A 25002-nucleotide genomic window follows, 5' to 3' on the forward strand; every position below is an offset into this window, starting at 1 on the left:
TTTAATAATAGTTGTTCGCTAAATGCAGGTTTTTCTTTTGTAATACAAGTTGACGTCTACTCAATGGTTTGTCATAAAAAATGTCAAAACAATTATGATTTTTTGGGGGGGAATTATTGTTACCGAAAATAAGTGTTAATGTATAAAATAATTAAAAGTTTAACCTATCATATATTTTGTAAAAAAGTAAATTAACATTCACAGAACAACACTTAAACGTGCACTTGAAACAGGTTAAAAGATGACCACGGGCTTGTTTAAATCATTTCAGTAAAACAAAACTCAAAGTTATTTCTTTAACATTTTAGATTAAGGTGCTGTCCAAAAAAGTTATAAATTATTTTCATAGCCTTCATTTTAAATTTTTATTTAAATTTTGGTTTCCTTGCCTCACTAGTGGAACACAAGATATTGGTTCAGAAATTCACCTCCAGGAAATGGAGATTTGGCAACATTGCCAATAACTCATGCTTGAACAGGCAGAAATGATTTTAATTTGTTTCTCGTTGCATCTCAGCTATGAGAACTCCGACAAATTACGAAGTGACTTGGAAGTGATTGCTGGTTGTTCTAGGTTCGAGAACGTTTGTGTTTTGTCGAACAGAGCAGAAACAAGGGCTCCTCCTCCATAGATACGGTTTGACGTGTATTATACTCCTCACATGCTGGTCAATATTACCACGTCACATGTCCATTGCTGTTCACTTGATTTGGTGGGAACCTTTGGTTCACACGAGATACTGTTATATCTGTCTGACCAAATTGATGGAATCACATCGAAATTTAAAAAAAACTTTTATGCCTACACTATACCCAGAAAACCACACAGACCTTTAAGTGCCCAATCCGTCACTAGTAGTTTAAATATATAAATATATAAGAATCAATCTGAACCATACATTCTTTACTACTAGGCAGGTTGGGTAAACATATACACTATTGGGTGATTCTGTAGAAAAAAATAACAACTTAATGAGAATTTGAAAATATAGTTTATTAAATAAAACTGGATTTTAATGGACAGTAAATAAAAAGACACTATAAAAATAGTTTTAATATTTTATAACGATAAGTTAAACAGCTTAAAAAAATCATTATTATATTAATTCATTGATTTAACAACATATATACTTTTAAATTACCCAAGTTCAAAAAACTTACTAGCCAACTCAGATAAGTTTAATTATTTATATTATCAATAAGCATATACAGTTTTGCCAGAATATTGTATGTATAAGTTAGCTGTGTCAGCCTACACTTTTTAGTTGTCTGGCTGATACGAGGGCACAAAACCAAACAAAAATCTTATTGAGCAAAATTATTTCTATTCAGATTAGAATGAACAACACTTTTACTGTTTCTCCCATACACTTTAATTAATGAGTTCCAGCTTTCATGAAATCTGTTGTTAGAAAAACAAAATTATTTTCTAAGGACCCCTTGGAAAGACGATTATCTTTCAGTTTACAGTCAATTTCGAAAGGTTAACGTAGAAATAGTATATTGTTTTTATTAATAAAATAATATAAGTTTGTTTTAATATAGACCTAGTGTCAGTTCTCTAGTGCTTGAATAAGTCACTAGGCGTCACCTAACGGTCAATATCAATAGTATTTATTGGCAAAGACTTTGGACTGAATGCGTTTATATACCTGTAGACTTGTGTCTTTTATCAATACTTAACAGTACTTCCCTACTTATATAACTAACTAGCACAAATTTCGGCACTTCCAAAGCATCTTAACTCAGATGAATGCTAGTTTTATTAGCTAAAACGCAACAATAATGTCACAGTGCTTGATAACTGTATTAAGCCATACTTAAAAATCTTTCCACTCTCTCTTCACATTGTTCATTTGAATAAAATAGTTTCTTCGTAGCTCGTCTCCGATTGGTTCTACTGCTCTGGACCACTGACTACAGAGGCAGCAAAACTACAAACACACGTTACCTAAAACTTTCAGATTACCAATGAATGAAGTTCCTTAAATTTGTTAATTATGTAACTCAATGTTCATTGCTGGGATAATTTTCCTTAGCGGCGACCCAACTATTATGATTTCAAAACAGTATCTATACGCTATAGAGCGTACATACTGTAGAGAAATGTTTTCATTTGACCGAAATACTGTTTATATTCAAATAATCCAAATTTGATTTTAAATGTAAACAGTTCTGTTTGTAAACAATGCAGGCCAGATTATCCATGCGGTCGTTACGCCACACTGTGCATAACCATATTATTATCTGCTCTGAGGTCTGTGAGTCACAGTGAAGAATGCCTGGTACCAGTGTCACCTGAGTAACCGTCAGCGAGCGCGGATCTATACAGAGACAAACACGCAGAATATAGAGGATATTATATGCATGCCGACGCAAAATTTCAAGCCCCCTGTTAATCAAATTAGCCACACTTTTTGTCTCAAGGAGACCCGCTTGTTGAAGCAACTATGTTGAGATTTTAGCTTCAACATTTGAAGGTTAGAACCTTCCTTATCACAATACGATATTGAAAGTTTTTTTGTGACCACCATGATGTTTTTTAATACTTCTCCAAAAATTGATATTTAAATTTCGAATCTGTATGAAGGTACTTGGAAATGATTTCAGTGGAATATGGCTCTTTTTAATAGAATCTAGCAAAGTCAGTCTGAAAGCAGGGTGTATTTACAATATAAAAAAAAATTTATGTTCCACTCACGTATGCAGTTAACTTGAATGAGTCATATAAGAACTTTAAACTGCTACTCACACTTATTCAATATGATAAATAAAATTGGCGTGCATTTGAGTATCTCAAAACAATTTTAATTATCTTCGGCATGCAGCTCGGATACACAAAGCACTGCTGCTTTCTATGTAAGTGGGACAGTCAAGACAGAATAAATTGAGTAAAGGGGAAAATGGCCTGCTCTGAATGAACTATTTCCTGGACGGATATATATGGTGTACACTCCCCCTGTTGAACTAAAATATGTGTTTACAGCTCTGCTGCACATTAAATTTCATTTCCTGATAAACTATGTAAAATCTGGGAACGAAACATTACCTGGATTTTTTTTTAAATTCTGAGAGACTTTTCAAAGAATCGGTCAATCAAAAATAAAGAAGGGCCACACGATAATGAAACAATTAATTATTAATATTTCTTTAATTTGTTTATTGGTGTTGAAAAAAAATGGTTTCTTTCACACGTGTGTGTGTGAAAGAAGTTTACTGTCAACCGTAAGGCAGAGAACCGTCGCGAAATTTTGCGTGGACTACTGATATACCAAGGAATTTTTCATGTCATTTAAACTTAATTTCTTAAAAAGATAATTTTGATTTTTTTACGGATAAAATTCGTGCTGTTTTAGAATGCCAAGCTGAAAGATTCCACCTGGACCAAACCGATATGGAAAATGGTTTATAATGTCAATCTTATCGCCGTAATGTTGTCCGACTACTGATAAACCATACGAAGAGTCATTTTCCTGTGATAAAGTATAGAAGGAAATGTGAAGGGACCATTTTTAGGTATATTTCTGTATTTTTCCTTACTCTTATTTTGGTTTTTTTTTACTGATGTGATATTAAATCTGAATATTTTTAATTTTATATCTGTGATAAAACTGTGTTTTTGATGTTAGATATATTTTTGCGAGGATGTAGGACAGGTTTTTAATAGAGTCCGTTCGACGAACCATCTTCAACATCTGTATAATGATTTATTCAACTTTGTTAGTATGTTATAACAATTATACATTTGCGAGACGTTACATTGGTGTTGTTCTCCAAAAATGTTGTATCTTAAACTGAGAAATACTACAAATTTATTATTTTTAAATCAAATGTGCAACCTTAACATATGTTCTGTGATAATCATAAGTTTGGTAACGTTAAATTCACTAAGAACCAACTTAACATTCACTAACTGATGTTACTTTAATCAAGTGAAAACCGACAAATAAGGGTAATTGTTTTGCAATAATTCTGCTAAACAAAACCATTTCAAAAATAATATTTTACCTTTTTTGTTTTAGGCCGAAAGGCTTACAGAGGTCGAAATGTTAAATTGCCATTGAAAAACCGCTTGATATTTATTAAAAGTGTCTTTTTACGAATACATTTTAAGCCACTGTATTTGCCAATACAAATATTGATCTACGGGTTCGTCTACAATGTGTACTTTCTGGACAGTGAAAATGGCTAAATGGATAATTTCTCAGACGTTTTTAGGTACGAAACATTCTACACACAGTATTTTCAATTGTATGAAAAGTGCAGGGTGGCTTTGCTTTTAACCTTCCAGTATTAAAATATGGCATAAACGCTTAAACTCTCATAGAGGCACGTTACCGACTTGAAGACTGGGCATAATTTCAATTCCTGGCATTTAGAGGCGAAGTGGATTGTGATGAACGAACCAGTGTCGACCTTAATGGCCCCTCTCTTTTGGAGCTCGTGCTCACAGCCAGACGGCCCCATTAAATGTTATGAATAATATTCATAGAGTTAAATTTTCTTTTTTTTTAATTCGATGGCGTCATCCTAACCTCACTTGGGAAATACGGAGTCGTAGGGCACGTCTTTCACTATGAGGTCCATCAACTGATGTATGAGTCCATTGATGACTTCATCCACCACTGGACCTATTTCTTGGTTAACTTCGCGCCAGTTCTCTTTCAGGAACTGGTTCAGGTTGTCGCCTGAAATCAAAGAATTCAACACAGTGGTCAGCTGTAATTTTCAACGTTTTACCTCGATCGGAAATAAATAATAATAAATTATCCGTCACCAAACTTGTCTCAAATTTATATTGTTATCAGTCAAAATAATTAAGATGGTCCGGAAGTTATCTATGTTTGTAAACAAACATCATGTGTAGCTCCGAATGTGACATTTGCTTCTTTATTTTAGAACTGCCATAGTGAAAATAAGTGATATCACATAGACTGTAATGAGCTCCATTAAAACCTTAAATAGCACTAACCAATCAAATTTTCAATAGGTATGTATCTAATAATATTTTATGTAACAATTTTATATATAAATACATTTTTATAGCTTTATTCTTAAGATATTACAAGATAATAAAATTTTACTTCATTATACTTTTCATAGATGGTCACATACTGAGATATAGTGTCATTGCATCTAGCGTCTAACATACTCATCTTCATGACTACATTGTAACCCTTGGACGGAGCGAGGTAAAGCAGTGGTAAAACTCTCGACTCGAATTTTCGAGGACCAGAGTTTTAATCGATGTCCCGTTATCCTGACTTAGTTGTTATATGTTTCACTGACTATATCCGGGGCAAATGATGGGATGATTCCTTACTATAATCCATTGCTATTATTCGTGATAATCCGTCAGGTATTTAAATCAAAACAAGTCTGTATCTTCCGGTAAGAAAAATTATACTGGAAAAGTGATCTTTTTAAAAAAAACTGTAGCAAATATTTGGGAATATAGTTTTACGATTGACACAATTCAACAATGTAAAGGGGAAACAGATGTTTACGAAAAACATAACCTACTAATATTGTGTTTAACAGACTTCAGGGACACATTATAAATAATCAAAAATTAACATTAATTAATTAATTGAACATTATTAATGAAAAATATATTTAATATATTCCCAGATTTAAATGCCGTTCGACTTTTGAAAGTAGTAATGGGTAAAAATTTTACCCACACCCCCCCCCCCCCCCCTTTTCCCCAAAAATTATTTTTTATTGCGCGTCTGATCTTTTTTCCGCCACTGAAACTCAATGACTTGATGACTCGGTTAATTCTCAGGATTCGAGCCATACCTATTATTCTGATCCAACGTGAGCGTAATGCATCAACGCAACTGTCACATATACACGGCTGGCAGTCCAGGTAGGAGTATATTAATAATTTAATGACAATGCTAATCTAATACTGTATGAAAAAATTGTGGGCGTATTTCGAGTAAATATTTTATGGTTCAGTGGTGTGTCAAACAAAACGAAACTGTGTGATCGAGGAGAGTCATGTTTATGCAAATATATTACTTTCTTGGTGCTTATTGTAAGTGCACCGCTCTATCGATTTAAGGAACGACAAGGTGATCGACATTTGAGACTATATTGGTCCTTGAAATGAAAATGAAGCATAAACGCAAGGAATGAGTGGGAGAAATGAAGAACCGCCACAAAGCTAACTAACCTAGCAACGTTCGTCGTGTTCCTGACCGGCGAGATGGGAAATTTAAGATCAACGACGCCACGTTCGTGCCATGTTTGATTTTTGTTTTCTTCTCGGATTTTTTCTCTTCTTTTCACATAAACTTAACACTTCGATGATTCGAGTTATTTATTATTTCTACAGTGTATGTGTTGTATTCGATTATAAATGTTATGTTCAGTGGTTTGATTAGTTAATTCTGAAGGAAGGCTATTTTTCTTGAGAAAAAATGTGTTGATGTCAGTATTTTACTAGTATAATACTATTTATTATGTGTTTTTATTTTATAATAAATAATAAAGTTATATTAATCGTTCAGGTTAGGTATGTTAAAAATATTTTTAAAAAGAGAATGGTTGGTTTTTAAAAAAAAAATTGTAAATTAATTTTAATTTTTAGTTAGGAATACAAATTTCGAATATAGATATTAAAATGCAACCAGTTGTCCTTTTATATTAAAGTATTTTTAATGTAGCTAACCTAACAATATCAAATCTTCACACGAATTCACAGTTTTCTTTATGTAGCTGACCCTGTACAACCTAACAACCGTAAGCAGTATTTTAAAGTATTATAGCTGTGGCATGACCATTCTCAAATTTCTCCGACCCCAAGTCTATGAAAGACGACCTCTCGACATCTTAACTAAACGTATTTATTTCACAATATGTGATACCGAAGTTGCACACGCGAGCGGAGAACAGCTGAACTTTTCCGTTCACGCCAATGGACAGATGTTAAACCCTGCGGCGAGATATCCTGGGATCTATGCATCAGAGAATCCTCAATTGGTGGAAGGCAAGCAAGCTTACCACTCAACTATCTTAAGTTTTGGTGGGAAGACCCTGGAATTGTTTAAGAGGTGAGTTGGATGTATTGCACGGCTAGGTTCACGATAAAGGCAACACCATCGCACTGCAGATGCAAGGTGCCACCAATTTTCTTTAATAACAAGAGAAAGAAACAGTTTGTCTGTCTGTAGTTCGCGTAGTGCGGAGGACCTGGGTCCTTGGAATTTGTCAAATTAATACAAAGGAAGTAAAAGTATGGGGTCCGTCTGCACCTCGGAAAGATTTTTCGAAACCATTTTTATTTCATACAATTATATTTTTAATAACTGAAGTATCTGGTGTTGCCCGCGCTAAACACACCATAATACAAGGAGAATCATAACCGTTACAAATTCAAGGCATTGTCATCTATTGGCATAGTTATAAACCAAAGTGTTATTAGCGCCTTTAGTTAGCTATCACCCGCGAACTGCACTAAGCGGATAAGTTTCGTCAAGGAGAAGGATAGGAAGTTTGCCTGACCTTACTATATGACCCTGTGTGACTGAAATAGAAAAATGACACAGACTCACTGTTTGGGTGTCTGTAACTTACCTGCTATGATTTTCTGTTATAAAACGGAATTTACCCCTTTTTCACCCCTATAAGGAAAGAATTTCATTATTATTATATGTATTCAATCTCTTTCTACGGCCCATAAACTAACTGCAAAAAAATCCTATCGATACGTTGGTCCGTTGTTGCGTGAAACAAAATAAACAGATGAACATAGTTTCGCTTTTTAAATATTATATATATATATATATATATATATATATATATATATATATTAACTGCCCGACCCGGCTTCGCACGGCTATACTAATGGAAAAAAATTAAGTCACATCTTCCATTTACAGTAATGGTAAATAAAAAAAAATTCAGTGAAAATTTATTACAATGCTGTATAATGTACCGGAGAGAAAATGAAAAGCACCGATGGTTTCCCGACTCGTGCACGCAACGTACAACTGATGTACCCGTACTTCGCTACGGCAGTCTACAGGCAGATCACTCTTGCACCGCTCATTATACATGCCCCTCCTTGTGGGTACGCCACTGCCGCGCGATGCTCGTTGCCATGGAGACGCAGAAGGCATGAACAATGCAAAATCCTGTTCTCATGCAGACAAAGTACCCACTGTTGCCTGGTTTTAACCACCCATGGGATCTAATTTTCGGAAAATGTCATCCTGCGTAACATAAGGTACATTACTGTGAAGTTTCAAGTCTGTAAAATATATATATACTTGAAAAAAGGGCAATTTTTGATATTTAAAGTACCCGCCAAAATTTCAACGGTGATGAGGACTGCACTAACAATGAAATAGTCGTTGCCATAGAGACCAATGAAGCATCAACAAAGCAACAGCCGTTGCCATGGTGATTTCCTACAAAAAACTGGAAATTTTGTTATATTACGCCCCCGAAACTCTCATTGGGATCGGATTTCCGCAGAATCCGTTCTTAGTGAGCGTCTACATCACAAAATGAGTAACTATGCTAAATTTCAAGTCAATCGGGTGTTTAGTTTTAGAGATCTCGTGATGAGTGAGTCATTGAGAGGTATTTTATCCCCTTGTGGGTAGAATTAATAAAAATTTATTAGCGGCGTTAGCTTTAAAGACAATAAAGTCGTGGAACGCACATCAAATAAAGGTTAGCTGTAGGTCAGTCCCAATGATCCTTTCTTAGCGGATGCCTACGTCATACAATCTACCTGCATGCCAAATTTCATCCCGATCCGTTCAGTGGTTTGGGCTGTGCGTTGATAGATAACTATGTCAGTCAGTCAGTCACCTTTGAGTTATATATATAGATATTAGTAGGGATAGATGTGATTATTATTTGAATTATACATATAAGTATAATTTTTTAATTTTTAACAATGTCATCCTTTTAACCTTCATGGCAACTGCTATTGCATTGTTAATTTTTTCACATTCTGATGATAATCCAGTCTTCCAGAAGTGTTCTTTGCAATAATTTTTACAATCTATTGGATACTTAAATGCAGGTTTGTATACCCTTGAAGTTGTCGAATCCGAGAGTGGCTTCTCTTTAGTATATATTTAATTCTGATGAACTTAAGTCTAAGGATTATTTTTGTTTCTTTATTCGGATTTTAAAAATAAAAAAATATATTTTTTTTTCTTTTCGTTCGGGGCAGGCAGCAGGAGTAGGGGCCTCCATAAGGAACAGTGCGTGAGTGTAGTTCCTGCAGACTGCCGGAGCGCAGAGCGGGCGGGCCGTCTAGTGCATCAGAGTCACCTAGTGTCCTGTCCCCGTTGAAGAGGTTGCCGAGGTAATAGTGCGAGTGTCCGGTGTCCGTGTCCAGGATGCCGTTGTTGAAGTGGATGTACTCGTTGCCGTCACCTCCCTTGCTGGTGTAGAATGTGGTGGAGTATCTGCACACCATATCCTCTGGAACACACCACATTTCCCCGCATCTATTCCACATTTATCTGAGCACTTTTTTGAAATTCTCATTTGAGATAAATAAAGTCTCACGTCATCTGCATGCAAATTTATGAAGGAAAAACAAATAGCTGACCTTATCCTTGTCAGTGTGGTTGAAAAATTCATTGAATATTTATGTAACATTAATCACCGAACAGGTAATTATAAAATAATGGCGGTACGATGAATAACGATACATTAACTTAATTGGCGTAACATACACCACGGCAGTTTTATATATATATTAATTCAACCGATATAACTTAGCCGTAGGTACATTACAACCAAATAAGTTTTGAAGACATATACATGACTATAAGTTCTAAAGTGCGTCCATCCAAAGATTTGTTTGGTACACGTCTTTGATGTTGAAACTGAACAAAAGTTTTATTGTAAATTAAATTGAAAGTATTTAAGATTGAACACTGAGCGTGTGGATTATGTTTAATTGAATGAAGTTTGCACAGCAACCGTGAGTTTTATGAAACGAAAATTATTTGCTGAAGCGATAACAATTTTCGAGCGTTAAGAAAATTACAATCGCTTGAGGGGAAATTGCTAGGTACGTGGTGGGGGAACCGGCGGAGGAGAGACGGCACGGCACAAACGTTTGCACCCTCTTGCAAACACTTTATACACTTTTGCACATCCTTGCTCACACTTTTGTAATCTCGCACATTTTTGTACACTCTTACACTTTTGCACCCTTTCGCACACTTGCACACTTTCGTACATTTATGCACACTTCAAAACTTGCAAAATTGAATACTTTTACACAATATGGCACATTTTGTACACTTTTGCACACTTCATAAACTTTTGACAGTTCAAACACACTTTTGCACACTTGCACTCTTTCGCATATTTACATCCTTTCGTACATTTTTGCACACTTGCACACTTTACACAATCGCACACTTCCACTCTTGCCATCTTGAGCACTCGCGCACTCGCGCACTTGCATAAGCGCGGTTGTTTCTTGGGGGTGGCGCGTAGAGCTATCCCTATTCCGGGGCCGATGGCGCGGTCGGTGATCATTGTAGCAGCCTTCAGCGGGCTTCTAGTGGTAACGAGTGGCTCAGGTTTAACCACACATTGCTGTAGGCATATGCGGGTCGCGGCGGTAGAGACCCGCCTGCGCCTGACGCCACCACGACTTAAGGAAGTGTTTCGGCAGTGGGAAACACAACGGGGTTTGAGCCTATTATTGTGCACCGTGCCACGGGCCATATTAGCAAGAAAATACTATCATGTTATGTATTTATTATTAACTTAATTATTTGTGTAAATCAGTGTTATTTAAAAGTGTCATATGAGTAATTTTTTATTATTATTTGAGATCATACCCGCTCATTTACTATTTTCAACTATAATCGTTTGTTCAATAAAAATATACTAATAATTAGGGACCGGAAAAATTGGCGGGTTCAATGACCTGCAGGATGAACTCCATTGTTCTGCGTACACTCGGTCAAATATCACCCACTCATTGGCTGCTGTCTTGTGAGATGTCCCAACGTAGCAGCCTGTGATTCGATAAAGCTTTGGTTGGGTGTTTCTCATTGTCCCAGCGTCATCCAGGTGAGTTGTGAGCCAATAACAGAGGCTGCATTCAGGTATAACTATTTGTATTTTAGCCGATCGAGAAATGAATTCGCGAATTTTTTTGGTCCCTACTAATAATTTATCTGGATACCTAACAAGCGAGAAGTTTCAAGTCTGCAGCAAAAAATTTCCATTGAAATAATTGATGGTAACACCTTTATTTTCTACATAATTTTGTTGTGAAGTGATACTTTCCCCAATCATTTCAAATAAATAATATTGTTTAGGCAAAAATGTTTGCAGTGTTGTAGAAGTTCATTCAATTTAAAATAATCTAGACGCTCGTAAATACTTTATTAATTACAGTTAATAATGTTGTTCAGTTACAACTTCAAAGACGTATACCAGCCTAGCGAAGCGCCTTAGTGGCTTAATTTTTCTTATTATTTTATTGTAGTGTACCTGTGGCCAACGTTTGTTGGCTAGAAGCCCCCCAAAAAATTCTCTGTTTTCTTGAACTAACCAGAATATTCTCTAAACCTCCAAAAACTACAAAGTGTGGTGTAACAATGAGTTTTGCACAAACCAAGAATTTTTAAACATGTTAGGCTAAACTGAATATTGGCAAGTACTGCAATAAAAACCATAATTATTTGAAATACTGAAATCGTATGTTACATATTCGCAATAAAATAATTTAAAATATCAAATTTACTTACTGCAATAACTGCTCAATAAAACATAATGTTTGTTTGACAAAGCTAATACTTTAGCAGAGCGGCATTAAAAAACAAATAGTTGTTACCAACCTCAGCATTGACCAAAACATCATTGTCCAAAGAGGAGAAAAAAATATCTTGATAAGTTAGTAAAATTTAAATAACTTGATTAAATAAAATATAAATATTAACCTATAATGTGAGGCAAGCATTTTACGCCACAACGCGTACTTTGGTGAATGTTAAATCGTGCTGGTAAAAAATATTAAAACAACGTTAACGGCATCCAGTGAAATTCATTCTATAGATATTTGAAATGCTTACCGACAGTAATATTGATGCCCCCATTGCCTTTGATGGGCAGAAGCAGGACTCGGCCGTCTATGGAGTAGTTGCCAATCACCTGGACCACCGGGGCCTTGAGGCTGACATTCACCGCCTTGTTTTCCAAGTCGAAGCTGAAATTTCATAGATTTTGTTTCATGCGGCAAAGTTAAGGTTTTATAAAGTACACGTACATTTATAAAAAAAACCAACATGACTGAGTTAACCTAAGCGAAAACAAGAATCAGAAATATGAAAGCAATACTTAAGAAAAACACAAAACTAATTAAATAAAAAAATTACTATCAATTTTAAAAAGAATATGTGCTAAAAAAATTTAAACACAAAATATATTAAAGTTATATTTTAAGTTAGCCCATGAGATAGTGAAAACCCAATTTAAAAAAATTAATAAATAGACATCACACTCAAACTCATAAAAATAATGATTAACTATGACTTTACCTACAGTAAAACACGTTCCATGCTAATGACATTTTCTAAAACCAACCAACGGGACGTAAAATTAAATTTAAAAAAATTAATCATTTTCTGATGATACACAAAGTTCACTTTAAAAAGAAACGTAGTTCTGCGTTCAAAGGTATTCAGGACGAGGGTCCATATGTCTTTGCTGGACTGTTAAATACATCAACTTCAGAAGTGACGATTGTTTTCTTATTTTGTAACAAATGATGTTCGGCAACCGTGAAATTTAAGTAAACTCTCTCGTGACGCAATGAGAGACGAGGCCTGATCTTTTACTGGTTCGAGTTTCGCTAGTGATGTGAAAGTATTGTTGCGATCGGGTTCGTAAAATATAGCCCTTTTAAAGATTTTATCACTACACAGTTTTATTTATCGCCAATATTTACATCACTTACAAATATTCTTCTAAAATGCCTAATAATTAATAACACTTAAAAATGTTACTCCCAGTCACTCGGTTCTTACACACCGCAAACCTCACTGGGCCCTCGTGGTCCTCCGTCGCGGTACACCGTCGTCGCACTCCACCGCCGCCGACGCACTACCCTTCGCCGAGGGTCCACTCGACGTTTCGCCCGGAACTTCGCTCAGGACTCCGCCGCGCCCGCGACACTATCGCCCGGAACTGAACCCTCCGCCCTGGAACCTTCGTCCAGGGACTTCGCCGCTCTATCGCCCGGAACCTCACTCCCAGCTCCCAGCTCAACTGACTCGGAGGACGGCGTCCTCGGCTTATATATCGGTCCAGGCACCACTTCGAGAATTCACGAGCGTGGCTGAGGCCAGTCGCGTAATTCCGCGCCGACCCGACGCCGAGAAATCTCTAGACACGCGTTGGCAGCTGCCAGGTGGCGCGTGGCACTCCCCAGCTGTCAGGTTTCAGTTACGTGTCGAAGGCAGGGCGTCGCGCGGGGAGTGGAGCGAAGGAGTGGAGGAAAGCGGCGACCCTTGTAATCTGCGCGGCACGTCTCATGTTGCGGTTGGCCAGCCCAGCTAGCTCTGCACCTGCGCGCCGCAGCCCTGCTTACGTTCGTAACAGTATTAATTTTTTAGGCATTCGCGAATGCGTCTTCGAAGCGGCAGGAGTTCGGGGTGTTTGTGAGGTGTGAGCCGGCCAGCCCGCGAACTGCCCCGGGGCGCTCACCTGATGGACTGTATCCGCATGTCGCCCAGGTGGTGGACGTCCACGTCGGTCAAGGTCATGTCCATCGCGACGGCGCCAGCCCCCTGCTTCACCTCCACCTTCTCCAGGTGCAGCGGCTGCAAGGGCGGGATGCCCTTGGCCCTGTCGCCTGCAAACCGTCGCAAGCTACACGTACCGTCGCTCTCACTCCGCGCGACCAACCAATACCACAATCCATTCCCCCGACAAGCACGCGTGCTAACTAGCGCACCTGGTGTCTCGTATTGAAGATAAAGATGGCGGCAACGTCCTCTAGCGGGTGAGGCTATTACCCACTCCTTAAATTAAAAAAAAAATGTACAAGTCCAAACATGTGTGTTATTTGTACGTACCTTATTTAATTCTCGGTCTGGTTAATGTCTCGATGGGATTTTTACTAAGCAGTTACACGTCAAGTAGATAAATTAACATTATTGACCTAAAAATTTGAACTAGAAAATTGAGGCCGGTCCCATCTGGTCCCAGAAACTCACTGCAAGTACCAATTTTATTTAAATTTAAAAAATAAAAAAATATTGATGTGCGGTCGAAGGCGTATGTTTTCTAACCCAGAGATCCGAGTTGTCATGATTCGAATATCTGCAGTTCTAATGTATTTTGTGTAAAAAAATTAAATTAAATGTGTCAATAAGTACCACAACAACATTGTCAGATAAGGGAACATTGACCTTACGTGCCTGAGACAGAGCTATGCTTGCGCTCTCTAGGAACAAACAGCAGAAACAAAGATGTTGGTATCCAAGATGGTGGTCTCCAGCGGAACAAAAAAAAACAATATGACGGTCGTAGCATCATCCAATATGGCGGCCGCTAGCAGACTACAATATGACTGGTATGAAGTCAAAATAGAAAAAGTGGTTGTTACATCAGATCCAAGATGGCGGCTGTGACATTAGGATTTTAGATGGGGGCCGTAACGAAAATTGCAACATTCTAGAATCCAAGATGACGACTGTAACGAAAAGTGCAACGATGATGTCATGCACGTCCAAGATGGTGGGTGTAACAGAAAGTGCAATGTATGGGAAGTGGGACGTTCGAATTCAAGATAGCCGAATTCAAAATGGCGACTGAGGTCAATGGTCAATGTCAAAATAATTATATTTTTTAAAATAATATTTACCTCAATAAATGTGTATAGAATATATCTATATATATAATTTGCATACAAATTAAATACAAAGTTGAAAAAGGAGGTTTTCAGATAGGTATGTATACAACCTTAACCTATGTGAATCATTTAAAATTAATGATGACAGTATGTTACTTAATATTCTAGGTACCATAGCGTCTTTGAAGACACCAACTAGCATTCAAATGCCAAATTTACTGAAATCACAAGGAATTGTATTCAAGGATTCGCAGTGGTTTTCCGACAATGTCACAAATGTATCTATAGAACATGTAAACAGGTTGAATACAACTCTTGTTGGCTGAAATATAACTTTAATCCTGTATTCAGTTCTCGAGGAGCACAAAGATATGTTTTGTGTCACCTAGTTTAACACATAACAAAATACTTTTAATTTAAAACTGCTTTGAAAAAAAATTATTTAATAGACAGAGTCAGTAATACTTGTTGTGCTTGCTTACAATATGTAATGAGATTGGTTAATCACTTCAGTGTTAAATTGTACCAAAGACCGATAGCCCATTCTAGAAGTTTATTTACATTGCACTTGTTCCATAAACTATTTATTTTTTCAGATTCTTTCCACTCCGTTATCAAAAGAGTTCATTTGTCTCTGTAATTTATTTTTAGAGTAAATTGGCTGAAAGGTTGAAGATGTGAATTTTTGACTGAAAGACGCGATAAATACCTTTTTCAGTCGATCTCATGTACGTTTTCTCAAATTTAACAGTTCTTAGTACTACTACCATTAGCGAACTTTTCCTTCTACTGCAGTTATTCTGTCGAAACGGTTTGTAAATAATAGTAATTTCCTGCTACGGTCAGTATTCGTAAACCAACTTCTTGTTCCGCTTCAAAAGTGAGAGTTGGAAAATGTTGTACAGTTTTTACTTATTTTTGGAAGTGTCAAATTTTAAGACAAATCGCATGATGCAGACTTCACAAAAAACAAATCCTCAATGGGCAAAACCATCTAAGTTTATATTTTCCGTATGCTAACGTGACTTGCGGTTTATTTAACGCAGATAAGCTTCCATTAGTATGATTTACACCACTTATTTTTCGAGGTAATGAGATTCGAGGTACAAGCAGCTCAAGATAAGTTCAGCTAAGCTCTCACCTTTGGTGAGAAACGGAATAGCGGCGTTGCCATTCTTCAGGGCGCACTCGTTCAGCTTCGGATCGCTTCTCGAGCAAGGTGTGATGTAGCTCGCTGGAAAGAGACACAAACTGTCAGCATATACAGTATTTAAGTATATACACGTTATTTCCTACAAACCTGAAACAAACTGAGAATTTTCCGATACACCCAGACAACTGGCCCTTCGTAAAATTTTTACGTCGTATCTCAAATTCATATTGTTGAAATTTTTACTAAACAGGGTGGATAAAGAGTGGTTTTGCTGTAGAATTAATAAGTAGAGACCTGCAAAATTCTCAGATTCATTTCGTGAGATGCTACAATTCAAATAATTATACCTAAGCGCTGCTTCTGCAGTTGGTTCACTGTTAATCTGGAGTAATAAGGGCCAATAAGAGACCCTCACTCAAAGAAGTGTCGAATCACAGACACTCGGTCGAGACGACTCACAAGTCAGCAGCCAATGAACAGGTGGCATTTGCCCGAGTGTGTAGAGTGTAGTAGAGTCTATCCTGGAGGTCATTGAATCCGCGAATTTTGCAGGTCTCTATTAATAAGATTTAAAAGGTGTTTTTTTTTACCAAACTATTTTTGTGAGTCGTGTTTATAAAAGATAAATTTTATGTACTTGTAAAGTGTACGAATACACCCACCAATACATATATCCCTGTTTAATTTGTAACGAGTTGTCCACATTAATTTCAGGTGAAATTTTGTTGTTAGCAAAAATTGATACGAAGCTCTTTTCTTTTCATATAAATTTTTACATAGGTAAGCAAGGCTCTATTTTATAACTTGTAAATGGTTCGTACACATGGTTTGAAAATGTTAAAATTGTAGACAAAAATTTAAAATTTTATAGCTAAAAATTACATAAGATACATATTATAAAATACAAATACAAAATACTGGGATATAAAATACAAAGAGTTTGTTTAATTAAACAGCTGCTAATTTTATCCAATATGCTCAAGAAAATTTTTTTTACTCATATCGATAATTCTTTTAAAGTAACGCTTATTGAAAAATGTATTCTTTAGTTACAGCTAACTCATATGAGAATGCATAGACAATGCAAATTGACAACTAAACATTCTGAAAAAAAATCTGAATTTCATTTTACCGAGCTCAAATAAATTATCACAAAAAATGTTATTCAGTAAGCTATAGTAATGGCAAGTGTGTGTGTGTTTTTTCTCCTTTACGCACCCATTAGATTTAGTTTGAGATAAATTACAACGACTGGTTAGATTTTATACCTTACTATTTAGGAGTACAATTATTAAGCATCAGACTGCCTTTCAATTATATGTGCGTTTCTTTTCCATAAGTGATTAGACAGTTGTTAATTTAACACGATGTTTTATACCTATGGTTAATAGTTGAAATTTAGTTTCAGTGTGAATTTCCTGGTTTCCAAGTCAAAGAGAAAGGTTTCTTCCAACACAAATGACAGTTAATGAACAGTTTAAAATTTTTCTATTTTGTAGTTAACAATGTCAGTAAAATATAGCCGTGCAGAATATATACCAATAAAAACAGAATACAGTTTAGAATTATAACTATAGAATTATAGCGCACATTACGTCTTATAGTGTTTCTTAGCTAAAACTTACTAAAAATAAGATACCTATGAAATTTATAATTATCTAAAGAGACCCTTCCCTAAACCATTTAGCGATAGATTTCAACATAAGTCCGTCCTACAAATTTATATGCTTTTTTACCTACTGAGGTATATGATCATTAATTTATGTCACAGGAAAAAATTGCCGCAAGCCAACATCAAACATTTCCTTACCAATAGAGCATTCTCCGTGAGGCCAATTCAAAGCCATATACGTCTATCATAGGTGGCAGCCAACGAACGATTGACACTTTATAGTGTATTGTGTGAAGGACTAAGGTGTATACATAGCCATGTAGTCAAAGAAAACCACGATTTAGTAGGCTGACGGATAATGATTGGCTGAAGGTACTTTAGTGCTTACCAGATTCAAGAAAAAATCGCGAAAAAAGTGATATATATAAGTTTTCCATAAAATAATGTCCCAGTTTCAACGGTATATCATAACAGGTTAATTTAGACTATTAAAAACAAATCATAAATCAAATTTAAGGTAAACTAAACTATTTATTCTTATAAATGTTCAATATGTGCACCTTAAGTTCTACGGCACACATCCAATCTAAAGTTCAATCCTAATGGAAGCAATAGCCTCTTCAAACGTTCAAGGCTTGCTTTCCGAACAGATTTCTTAGGACTACGCAGGTAAGATGCTCTGACACGGTTAACATCCTGTTAGTCCAGTGTTTTTCCCTTTACAAACACATCTGGTCATTTCACATTGCCTATACCATCGACGGTATACCATTTGGCCAAACGGGGGATCACAATTAAACTTTAAACGAAACGCGCGTTGAATCGAAACTAGAGGTTCACTCTTAGCCAATTGCAGAACACAAAACACCTCCAGGTCAGGAGTAGCCATTTTGCGTAACGAGAAAACACCGAATGCGCCTATCTCAAACTTTCTTGAGTTACTTTTTTAATTGTGACGTTTAACCAACTCTCTTCAGCGTTTACAGTTGATACTATTAAATTTTATAACAGGGTCATCTAAGTATCTTCTCATAACTTGACATAATTTCGGGTGTAAAACGTAAATATGATCGCAGTTAGAGAAATGCATCCACCCGTGCTTTAGCCAGCCATTACAGTTAGTATAAATAATTTTTAAGGAAAACATTTTCATGTAGCCTATCTGTTTGAGAACTGTTTCAAATTAAACCAACAAGGCCCTTTTCTTTACGTCGTCACAATTCGATGGCCTTGGAAATGTTTCCCTCGTGCGCATGGAACAAGAATCTTAAGTCCGTCATGAGTCCACGGACGCACAAGACGGCTTCCAGGTATAGAGTCTGCACCGGGTTACCGGCGCCGGCGGCGCACGGCGGGGCGAACGCTTCAAGGTTGACGGGTCCACGGGCAAACCTGTTCGCGCCGCCAGCGCTTTCTGGTTTATTCCTAAACTGGTGCAGGTTACCACACGGGCTGGTTGAATACGCGAAGTGTGCATTTACAAGTCTGTATTTTTTTTATTTTTTTTTTATTTTTTTGCGTAAGTTTCTTAGATGTCGGTGTACATCATTTAAATATTAGTAGTTTCGTGAAAAACGGAATGGAAGTCGATGAACCTAAATACGACACAAGGATGGCGGACCCACCTTTAGTAACATAAACCCGTACTTAGTCACCTCCGTAAACATTAAGGGACATACCAAACATATCTGTGTGCCAAGTGAAACTTTTGGATTGTGAAACTGCGCTGAATCATATTTGGCAACCTATCAAATCTAAAGTAACATATAATCTCAAGTTCGAAAATACCTCAGAAAACTGGCATTACAATACAATAACACATTTTTTCCTTCTATATTAGACACTCAGCGGTCGACGCCCACTTGTTGATCTCAAGTGGTGTAGTTAAAAACTCACAGGAAAACTTTTTTTTTACATTTAATAAATATATACGGAAAGCTGTAAAAGCTACAATAATATTTCATTGTAAATCTACTGGAACAACAAAGTAATTTTTGCTGTACCTTCCTGAGAGATATATAAAACTACATGTTTACCTGAAAAAACCTTTTGTAGTCTTATGAAATAACATTAAATACAAAGATAGTTAAAAATTTAATTTTTGTGTGCCAAATATTGTGACAAAAAACGATGCAACGTCGTGTAGCACTAAAAACTGATATTTTGGCAGCTATGGTCACTCTTTCATGGCACTTGAAACTGCTTAATTTGGAATATGTTTTACTCAGAAACTGGTTTCTTGTATTCTGAACATTATCCAGGTGTTTATTTCCACTAAAACAAAACAGGTTTTGCAAGTACTTAATAAAACGAATCTTCTTTGCTTGCCTTGTGATTGGTTAGTTAAACGTAAACAAACCATAGCGAAAAAAAAAAACGGACCCGAGCCATGCAACAACAAAAATTAACAGTTAGACGAAATATATGAACTAGTTTGTTTGTATAAATGAATGGCAATAAAGAATAATTGTGTGGTACATGATATACAATGGTGGATGCAGAAAATGTTTCTAGAAGGATTTGAAAAAAAAATTATAACATTTGAACGTGTCTTTCAGTTGGTACTCGCCAGAAATGTGTATGTAACATCTAACCTTGGTAATTAATGTGTTCTCCGGTTCCAAATGCGCTTTTAATACGCAACTCAGACACAAAATTTAACGAAAAATTCTTTAAAATAATACCAAATGTAATATACATTCGCAAACTGTGTTTTCAACTAAATTTTTGGACGCTATTTATATATTTATTTATTTATTGCCTTATTAGAAGTGGTGAAGTTAAGGTGTACCGCTTGTCTTACACTTAAACACATACATCTTTACTAACCAGGTACATGCAAAGTAAACCTGATATATTTTATAGCCTAGACATACCAAAAAATTTTCACAAATACGTTAAAATAAAAACTGAATTAACAAATAGTAAGTACAAATATGAAAATAAAAAAAATTTAAATGTAAGATACACATGAGTTACCTGAAGTAGCCTATATATTATACGCATATTATAAAAATACCTTTTTTTAATCTATCTAATGTTAAAGATAACAGATTTTAAAAAATTTAAAAATCTAAATATCTATATAAAAACTAACGAAGACACAAACAATTTAAATATATATACCAATATATTTTCTTGCAGCAAATCGTACATATACACGTACACTCACACATCCGCCGCTTGAATTCGCTTCTGAAGCAGCTACGTCAACTATTGAATCATTCTACTCGCAGTGCGAAATTTTAGACTATATAATCAAACGACTCCGATAAAAGCAAAAATAAATTGAAAAAATACTAATCCATGGCTTTGAACCTAATTTTCGAAATATATTTCATTAAAATTACTGCCCATTTTCTTGTTCATATTCATAAAACATTTAATGCTATAAAATTTCCTTTTGGTTTTGAGAACTTTCGTTTGCGCTATCCACCACAGATGGTAGCACGTTTACGTTCGTGTACTACAGCTGCATTCGCGAAATTACACCAATCAAATGCCGTGTACCGAGAGCTAAAATGTTACACATTAATTTGTATAATTAAAATGTTTGTATTAAAAAATATGACGTCACAAACAAGGAGTTAGGAATGATACATTATCAACCTCATCATGATCCATTTGCTGTGAAGCTTGTTGATCCATAATTTGTGACATCACAGCCTGCATCAATAAAAGTAACATACAGCATTCACCGATATATCATGACTTTTTTTTTTTATAATTTGGGTATATGACATAGGTTTTACAAATATCTTACCTTTGGTCTGTTATGAATAATTTGGCAAATAATCTTAACCATACAGTCACCATCAAAATGAAGACAATGCTCATGGTTCCTCATAAAGAAAACTAACCAATTAATAGGTTATTATCGATGATTTTTGTGCCCAACCCAATTTTCTTGTCAGTTAAATGATTATTTAGTGAGAAAAAAACAAAGTAGCCATTTTTTCTGGTTTCAGCATTAAGATAAATAGGTACTATTGGTTAAAGCTATTTGTTTCACATCAAAAGTGGCCTTTTCGGATTTGTTTTGGCATATGAACTATTTTTCATTCTTTTAAAAATAAACCACGTGCTAAGTTTTAGGCTTATATCTTGCGTTTGAACGTTCTGGACGAAACGCGCCTGCGTTAACTTCATGTTAATTCTCCGTTTTATAGTGAGCTCTCATTGCGTTGAATTCTAAAATTTTACTCTCAATTTACCCCAAATCACACTCAACTCGCCTCAAATCACCCTCAACTACCCCACATCACCTTCAACTCACTTTCAACTTATTCTTAACTCACCCTGAACTTACTCTTAATTCACCCTCAACTTATTCCAAAGCACCCTCAACTCAATCCTAATCCATCCTAAACTTACCCCAAATACCCTCAACTCACCCCAACTCACATCAAATCACCCTCAACTCACCCCAACTCACCTCAAATCACCTTCAACTCACCCCAAATCACCTTCAACTCTCTAAAATTATTCTTAACTCACCCTCAACTCACTCCAAATCACCCTCAACTCACTCCTAAATCACCCTCAACTCACTCTTAAATAACCCTTAACTCACTCCTAAATCACCCTCAACTCACTCCTAAATCACCCTCAACTCACTCCTAAATCACCCTCAACTCACTCAAAATCACCCTCATATAACCGCGACTCACCCTCAACTCACCCGAAGAAGAGGAAGAATGAAAATGAAAATCGACCTGTAGTTTCCCTCCTGAGGCAGAGTATACATGGACTGAGTTCCACTGGAGTCGACTGCCCTAGCCGAGGAACAATCCTGTCGTTCCGGCCAGCCTGGAGAATACGTGAGGTGAGATGAGACTGTTATGGAGCAGAGGCGGAATGAATAGGCGGGTGAATAGGGAGTACCCCGAGAATACATACAGGCCACAACCCCGCTCAGTTAGTTCAGGGCGTGACATGAGTACTGGGGTCCAATTGAAGTAAAGCCGACGTAATCATGTGTAATCAATCAGTTCAACTTTGCTACCGAGTAAATCCGTGAAACACCCCTGCCTCTATCAATGCGAAATCATTGGGCTTAAGTTACACTTCCAGTTTCAAATATGACTACATATTGAACAATGCTGTCAATAGCCACTCTGTAACAGGTGAAAAATTTCGAATACAAATATTCCAAAAAATATAAATATTTTAAAGGAAATAAATATGTGGCAGCTTTCTCTTGATGTTAAATTTAGCTTCACTTCTCGTTGGAAAATAAGTTGTAAATGAAAACGTGAAACAAAATTAATCGTGGTTATAATGAAAGGATTCTGCCGTGATCTGCCGTGGGAAATTGTAATCTGGTGGTGGCCTTTGCGGGAGGCGAGAGTTGTGAGTTCCGAGCGAGCGTGCTTCAAACTCACGCAGTTGCGCCGAGAGCGCGGATCGTACGCAAGTGGCGGCGAGAAGCAGGACGAAGCTGACCGCCATCTCGGGCACCAGGCTGCACGCACCCTCGTCACTGGCCACGCGTCCTGGATGAGGAAACTGGACAAACAAACAAGCACCGAGGAGAAGGTAAAAGGATAAAGGATACCCCACAACCCGCGTGTGGTAGCTCGGTGGTCAGCCAGCTTGCTGAACCGCACCGCAGCCTTCGCCGTAAAAAAAAAAAAAAAATTGGTTGTCTGTAAAGTCGGTTTACGGACGATAGTTTAACGTGACGTCATAAAAAATTGATGAAATGATTGCATACTTTTATGAATAAAATTGAATCATTTTTATTGAAGTATCACTATTTTGTATGGATACAAAGAAGGAGTGAAATGAAATCTACAATTTAATTCATAAATTTACTTTTATTTGCACTCATTAACTAAATATGTTTATTACTTTAATGAACAGATTATTTTAACTATAACTTTTTAACTTTTATACGTGTTTGCTATTTAACTTCTTCCAATCTGTGTTATTCTGTTAAGGATAGGATGATGATGATGGGAAAAGTAGGAAACAAATGGGAGTGTTTCAAGTTTAATGTTCCTCGAAAATGTCAAATCGATGGTTTTTCCAATCGAGTGGAAGAGAGATAGATGCGGCGCAAGCGTACAATGAGCGTAACGGGACACTTTTTCGTGCGTGCAGCCAGCGTTCATCGATTTATTAGACGTTGTCACGTCAAAAATCGTAAAATTATGCGCACGAAGTTCAGTTGTTGTAATTTTACACAAATGTTTTTGGAAAACTAAATTGGTGTACAGGCTTTGGTACCAAAAAAATACTAATGTTCTAATTTCATTCCAATTAATAACGTGTTAAATTACACATTTGGACGAATAGAGGAAATTGCCCATACATCAAGAGTTTGTTAGAACATTTTTTCTTGTAGGTACACACCAACGTCTTTGTTTAAGTACAAAATTATTTTCAGAGTAAATTTCCTAGTAACAAGGAATTGCGTAAATATAGCATATTTGGTTATTCAAACCAACAAAATATCATATAATTTACATCAGTTTACGTAAGGGATATGCCCTTATTTATTAATGTGCACGTTTGTCAATTGGTGATAAAATCAAAAGCAAAGAATTCTAAATTGCTCAGAAATACACATGGTCCATTAACAGCTATAAGATAAAAAAGTTAAAATAATTTTGCAAATATAACAGTTTAACATGTTCATTGATAATTTAAATTTACTGAAACATGCAGCAAAATTTACTGACAGCTGTGGTAAAAGTAAACATGCATACCATGCATGCATTTGTAAATTTATTCTGTATTGCGATCAAACGGTTTGTTTTACATAAAAAATAAAAATAAAAATTTGTCTTCCTCCAACTCCGTGAAAAATCTGGAATCATAACTGAAGAACTCACTGTGCGCGTTTCTCCTACACAGATCTGCACATGGTAAGACATTATCTATGATTTAGTATCGGACCAAAAGCCAAAATAGTGTTGTCAAAATGCAGCCTTAGGTTATCCTTAATTGGCATAAATGTTGAATAGGTGCCTTTGATATAAGAGTTTGCTATGTTGCACGCCCTAATAAGACATCTAATATCATTTCAGCTTTGCCAGGCTATTTTTTTGCTAATGCCGTTAAAAATCAAATCTGAACACATGAAATACCACTGCCTTGTGTTTTCTTTAGTTTAATGGACATAAAAAACTTTCTTTCTTAAAATGTGTCCATTTGGAAATGTCATCCCGGCAATTTTTAATAAAAAATTCGGGGCATGAACAATTGTTAAGAAACGCTCTGAGAAGATGATCTGAGTAACAGGTAGAGGAAATTTCTATTATAAGCATAATGAGGTAGCAAGATCAACTCAGGACTCGGACGTGCCAATTTATACTACTAATGGCAGAGGCAAATAATGTTTCTCGCCAGAGATGTGTAACAAATAACCTC

The 25002-nt window shown here is 36.2% G+C and overlaps 1 protein-coding gene across 4 annotated transcripts in view; it reads right to left on the reverse strand.

Moving 5' to 3' along the window:
• Positions 1 to 343: 343 nt before the first annotated feature.
• Positions 344 to 25002, reverse strand: part of LOC134531970 (protein takeout-like) — a 31857-nt gene continuing 7198 nt past the window's right edge. For 2 of the 4 annotated variants that reach the window (XM_063368074.1, XM_063368071.1), the window contains 6 exons: positions 23010 to 23133; positions 16002 to 16094; positions 13711 to 13858; positions 12078 to 12211; positions 9301 to 9453; positions 345 to 4688 (listed from right to left, as the gene is read on the reverse strand). In XM_063368074.1, the coding sequence (XP_063224144.1) occupies positions 4537 to 4688; positions 9301 to 9453; positions 12078 to 12211; positions 13711 to 13858; positions 16002 to 16094; positions 23010 to 23076 (747 nt within the window). In that variant the 5' untranslated portion in view covers positions 23077 to 23133 and the 3' untranslated portion in view covers positions 345 to 4536. Of the gene's footprint in view, positions 4689 to 9300; positions 9454 to 12077; positions 12212 to 13710; positions 13859 to 16001; positions 16095 to 23009; positions 23134 to 25002 lie in introns of all 4 variants that reach the window. The other 2 variants (XM_063368073.1, XM_063368072.1) reach the window with 2 other exon arrangements.

Source organism: Bacillus rossius, chromosome 5, assembly GCF_032445375.1.
Source record: "Bacillus rossius redtenbacheri isolate Brsri chromosome 5, Brsri_v3, whole genome shotgun sequence".
Taxonomy (NCBI): domain Eukaryota; kingdom Metazoa; phylum Arthropoda; class Insecta; order Phasmatodea; family Bacillidae; genus Bacillus; species Bacillus rossius.